Source organism: Girardinichthys multiradiatus, chromosome 12, assembly GCF_021462225.1.
Source record: "Girardinichthys multiradiatus isolate DD_20200921_A chromosome 12, DD_fGirMul_XY1, whole genome shotgun sequence".
In the NCBI taxonomy this organism is placed as follows: Eukaryota; Metazoa; Chordata; class Actinopteri; order Cyprinodontiformes; family Goodeidae; genus Girardinichthys; species Girardinichthys multiradiatus.
In genome coordinates, this window is record NC_061805.1 from 51,314,685 (window position 1) to 51,320,036 (window position 5,352).

General features: G+C 37.7%; 1 protein-coding gene across 1 annotated transcript; it reads left to right on the forward strand.

Moving 5' to 3' along the window:
* Positions 1–278: 278 nt before the first annotated feature.
* On the forward strand, positions 279–4,722 carry LOC124877920 (phospholipase A and acyltransferase 4-like). The gene is made up of 5 exons (XM_047381552.1): positions 279–339; positions 1,318–1,349; positions 2,253–2,364; positions 2,652–2,911; positions 3,935–4,722. Exons 1-5 carry the CDS (start codon positions 279–281, stop codon positions 4,043–4,045), a joined length of 576 nt encoding a protein of 191 aa, XP_047237508.1. The 3' UTR covers positions 4,046–4,722.
* Positions 4,723–5,352: the final 630 nt, after the last annotated feature.

Consider the following 5,352-nt stretch of genomic DNA (forward strand, 5'->3'; position numbering starts at 1 on the left):
CCCTGATCATCCTTCTTCTCTTTAATCGCCTGAGAGTGAGAATAAAACACAGACCTGAGCAGGTGAGGACAATTTATATCTTATTAAACAGATTTAATGTAATGTTGGCAGATTTAGAAAAGTGATCATTTCCATCTTAGATTTAATGGCTTCAGTGTAAATTTCCAAAACCTTAAACTAACACAGAGTTACCACCTAAATTTCTTTTTAAAACTTTGTGTTTGAGTGAACCGTCCTGTTTTATCATAATAATAAAAGTTCTGTGTGGGTTTCTTGATATGTTGGTAAAACCAGACTTCCTGAGTTGGACGCTACAGATCATGGACTTTAGAAAACGTGGTGAGTTTCTTTTTTAATATCTTGGTTTGTTTCTTTTTATATAAAACTAAGAGAAACTTTACAAGTTTTTTTTTTGTTCTGAAGTACAAAACAGCACAGCAGTGTTAAAACAACCTGATCTTGTTATTCTGAAGGTATTTTTTAACACATAAAGAGGTTTCTCTGTTCTCAGCCTTTACTTCTCAGTGTTCTTCTGTTACCAAAACATTTTGTATCATTTTTAAATCATTTTAATTTGATTAGTTTGGGAAGCATTTAGATGAAGGGCACCATATACCCTCAGGGTCCATTTTATTTTTTGAGTACACCACCTCATTCTCTTGTTAACATAAATTATGAAGCAGCCAATCACACGACAGTAACTCAGTTCATTTAAAAGACAACTTACTGATTGTGTTGATGTCAGAGCAGCGCGACTGAGAGAAACCAATTAACTTAGTCATGTTTTTGGACTGTGGGAGGAAGCCGGAGAACCTGGTGAGAACCCATGAATGCACGGGGAGATCATGCAAACTCCAGGCAGAAAAATAGTAATAGTACTAATCTTTATTTTTATCATTGTAATTGAACATTCCAACGAAATTAGTCCTCTGCATTTAATCCATCCCCTTAGGGAGCAGTAAGCTGCCATTGTGCGGCGCCTGGAGAGCATTCTGGGGTTAAGGGTCTTGCTCAGGGACCTAGAGTGGCAGGCTGTGGGATTTGAACCCAGGACCATTTTGCTGCAAGGCAACAGTGCTACCAACTGTGCAACTCTGCACCAAGAACTCATTCCAGCAAATAATATAAACCTGTTTCAACCAGTTTCCTTTGTTTTAAATTTAAATCAAGGACTTACATTAAAAGAGGAGCAGTGATGTCATCCAGAAGACTGTTTATAAAAATATAGAATAGCTTCATGTTCATTACTTTCAGTTTAACACGATCCAGTACAGAATTTGGACATTTTATATTAAAAATCTTCTGATTCTTCTTCAGGATCATCTGCAAAGACACAGATCACTGACATGGTGAGAAAACTATTCTTTATTTTTTTCTGTTTATAATTTATTTCTGTGTGCCTACAGTATGTTTCTACAGTTCAGTTGAAAAAGGTGGTTTTCTTAAATGTGTTTGATCTCAGGATGAGTTTGGAAAGAAACCTCGTATCATTTGGCTTATTTCTAAATATGAATTTATACTGTTTGGTCAAAGTCACCTGATGGATTTCACTGGATGTTTATAAGTGGAACCAGAGACAAATGTGAAGGATTATCAATGTAGTCACAAGAAAACAAAAAAAGGTTAAAAGAGGAGGTAGAAGGTTTTTGCCCGATGGCGACTTTCTACAAGACAAGAACCACCAGTTCCTTCTGGTTCTTTCACATTCTATGTTTTTACATTAAAATGGTGACAACAATCCAGATTAAATTAAAATGGTTAAAGGTAAACATTATCCTTCCAGAACTCCATATACTGACTCTGTAATCAGTGTTCTGATGTGGTCAAAACCAGACTTTGGGACATCATGTGTCAGCCTCCGCAAGGTCATCTTCTCACACAGAAAGATGAAGAGATGAAGTCTTATCATCACAATTTAAACTAGCATGAATGTATTTCTATAATTGTTTGATTATTTAATTTGGCTAATTTCCAAGTATGTTTTCAACTCCTAAATCTGATAAAACACCAAACTGGTTCAGAACTCAATCAGATGCTGAGTTTTAATGTTCGCTCATCCTGTCTCTACAGAACACCTCCCTCTGCAGGCAGTAATTAAAACTACACCTTGAATCATGTTTTAAACTCGTTCATATCTTTGGCTTAAAAAGGCTGGTGACCACTGTACTAAAATATGAAACTACCAGCAAACCTAGAGACAAAGGATGAAATAATAATAATACAATAACATAGATGATTCTTTTAATTCTTAGAACGGAAATGAACCAAATCCTGGAGATTTGATTGAGATCTTCCGTAAAGGCTATAAGCACTGGGCTGTGTACGTTGGAGAGGGCTACGTTGTTCATTTTCTGGGACCAGAGGGTGAGTCCACCACAAACCGATGTTGCGTTTCTGAACAGGAACCAGTATGTTTGAACTCCATCTTCAGTATAACCTTGTGTTGTTTACTGAGAACCAGAGTTTATATGAGTCTTTACATTTAATCTGTACGTTTCAACTACTAACATCACAGTACTAAAATCCAGCAAACAAAATATCAGAACATCCTTAGAAACTAGACCCAAAACAAACTGCAATCAGAACCATAAGTGTCCACATTTCATTAACATTTTCCAAAAGATCTCCTGTCATTTGGTTTCTCTTTGAAGGAAGTATTTCGTCCTCCAGCACCATAAACCTTCCCATTGGGAAGAACAACGTCCTGAAACAGAAGCTACTGGAGGTGGTGAGCACTGACGAGTGGACGATCAACAACCTCCACGACCAGGAGAAACAACCCCGCCCTCCGGAGGTTATCGTGAACGAAGCCCACAAACTCGTGGGCACAACTCGATCATACAACGTCGTCAACTACAACTGTGAACATTTTGCAACTGAGCTTCGCTACGGCAACGCTGAGTCAGAGCAGGTAGGTCCAACTATGGTGGAAACCAAAACGAGATGCCTTCAGAAGACAGAGTTTGGTACGTTAGAGATCAGGGTTTGTCTGAACAAGTGAAAAACTACCTTCTTGGAGCAAGGAGAGAAAGATGAAACTGAAAAACCTCAGAGACCCTGAGGAGACCATGTAGAACTCTGTAATCAGTGTTCTGATGTGGTCCGAACCCAGACTGGACCGACCTGAAGAGATTTATTAAGAACATGTTTGTTGAGATGTCCTCAGAAACCTTTGACAAAAATAAATCACCTGAACTCTCCTAATAAAGCTTCTGATGCTGCACTAAAGGGCTGTTTCACAGTTTTAAGGAATCTGGAGAACATCTGATCTTCTTTAGACCCATCAAACCTGAACTGAGAAGTGATTTAAATGCAGTTAAAGGTTTATGAAATCTTTTTCTGACTTTGAAAACATGATCACTTTAGATTGAGAGACACATGAAAAGAACAACTGTAGACTTGATGAATCTGGGCTGAATTCTTCTTTATTAAAGATAAATTCTCTAAAATCTGATGAAACTTTGGATATTTGTTTAGAACATAATCCTGTTTTAAACTTCTCCAGAACTTCTCCCTGACCTGTCTGTTGTGTTCCTTGGTCTTCATGATGATGGTTGTTCTCCAATGTTCTCCAACAAAACCTCTGTGGCCAGAAACAGAACAGATGCATTTATAATGAGATGAAATCACACACAGCTGGACTCTGTTTGCTAATCAGGAAACTTCTGAAAGCTGTTAGTTGCTCTGGGATTTATTTTGGGTAATCAGAGTAAAGGGGGCTGAACACTTTCTCATGACACAGTAAAATATTTACATCCATGAATCATGTTCCTTCCACTTCTGAACTATGAACTACTCTGTGTTGGTTTATCACATAAAATGACCCTAGAATAGAGTGAAGTTCGTCTCTTTAAGGTGACAGAAGGATGTGAAAAGTTTCTACTGTAGACGTCAAACCTGGATTCATCTGTTCCTCATTTCTCCTCATTTCCAGGTAGAAGAAGCTGTGAAGGTCACACTTGGTGTGACTGGACTCTCAATAACTGTGGGAGTCCTGATCGTGGCTTTTTTAGTTTGGAAGACTCAAAGGTCATCAAGTAACTGATGTAAATTTTAATTTTAAATGATTTAAACCCATTTTAGATTATTTGAACAGTTTTATTTTGGTCTTGAAGACAGAAGAAAACAGATGTTTGTTTTGTAAATGTCCATTTTTTGTTACCTGAGCTTTAAGGTTGATCAAATATTATTATGAAAACACATTAAATATGAATCATTTAAACTCATCTTCTTGTTTTAATTGTAATGAGCGACTCCATCAGTGACTCTTTCTGTTTGGGTTTATTTGGGAAGAGTTTGTGACGTTAGATACTTTTATCTGATTGTATCAGACAGAAAATGACAGCAGAGAAAGAAGGAGACAACATGTCATAAACGACCCGGGAGTCGAGTCCAGGACAGCGGCGCCGAGGACCAACATCCTCTCTGCCACATGGTGACCTCTACCTCTGAGCCACACAGCGCCCCCTATCCTGCACTTCATGAATTACTCTCTGCAGGTTCTAAATGTTAATGAATAACCTGCTTTTCTTTTCTAAAGCTGCCAGAGGAGGCTGCCGGGTCGGTTGGGTCGGACTAAACTGCTTCATCCCTACTGAGATTAAATGTTTGTTCAATCTTTGCAATTATCTGCCTCAGTCATCACTCACTCATCCACTGGACTTATTCCAATCATGAATAAATCAGAGACATAAGAAGCGTACTCACCCCTGATAAACTGCCAGGTTTTTGTGATCATTTAAAAACTTCTACTTGTTCTGTGACACATCCTCTAGAATTCAACTGATACAAGCTCATTTATTTGGTCGAAAAATGTTAAAATATAACCTGGTTGTATAATTGAGTACATCCCAAGGACCATATAATGTCTTCTTTACTAGAAGTTTATCTTCATGCCACATCTTTATTTGGAAATGAACAAGATAAATAATTATTATTAGAGTAAGATCACGGTTTTTGTCTCTTGTATTAAAAAAATGAATTGTCTTCAGGGCCATGCAGAGAGAACTAAAGGGGCAGGTATTTAAAGTAAAAACGGTCTCCTATAACTGCATTCTAGGGAGGAATATTAGCAAGAATCTCACACATCTTTTACAGTTCAATGTACCATGATGTACTATATTATTTTTTTTCATTATTTTCAAAAATAGAAAAATTGTTCCAATAAAACAGCAGTGATGTAAACACTTGTTGAGCTTGTTGGGAGCAGTGATGGTTATAAAGTCTAACAGCTGCTGGGAAGAAGGATCTGGGACAACTCTCCTTTGTGCACCTAGGATGCAGCAGTTTGTCACTAAAGGAAATCTCAATTTCTGGAACAGTTCTTGCATGAGATGGGACACCTTGTCCAAA

Bases quoted from the DNA above. Each gene is read 5' to 3' on its own strand.
- LOC124877920 (XM_047381552.1), top strand. From the start codon at position 279: ATGTTGGTAAAACCAGACTTCCTGAGTTGGACGCTACAGATCATGGAC. The intron at 1,350-2,252 runs GTGAGAAAACTA...TTTAATTCTTAG, and splicing joins AGACACAGATCACTGACATG to AACGGAAATGAACCAAATCC. The intron at 2,365-2,651 runs GTGAGTCCACCA...TTCTCTTTGAAG, and splicing joins TCATTTTCTGGGACCAGAGG to GAAGTATTTCGTCCTCCAGC.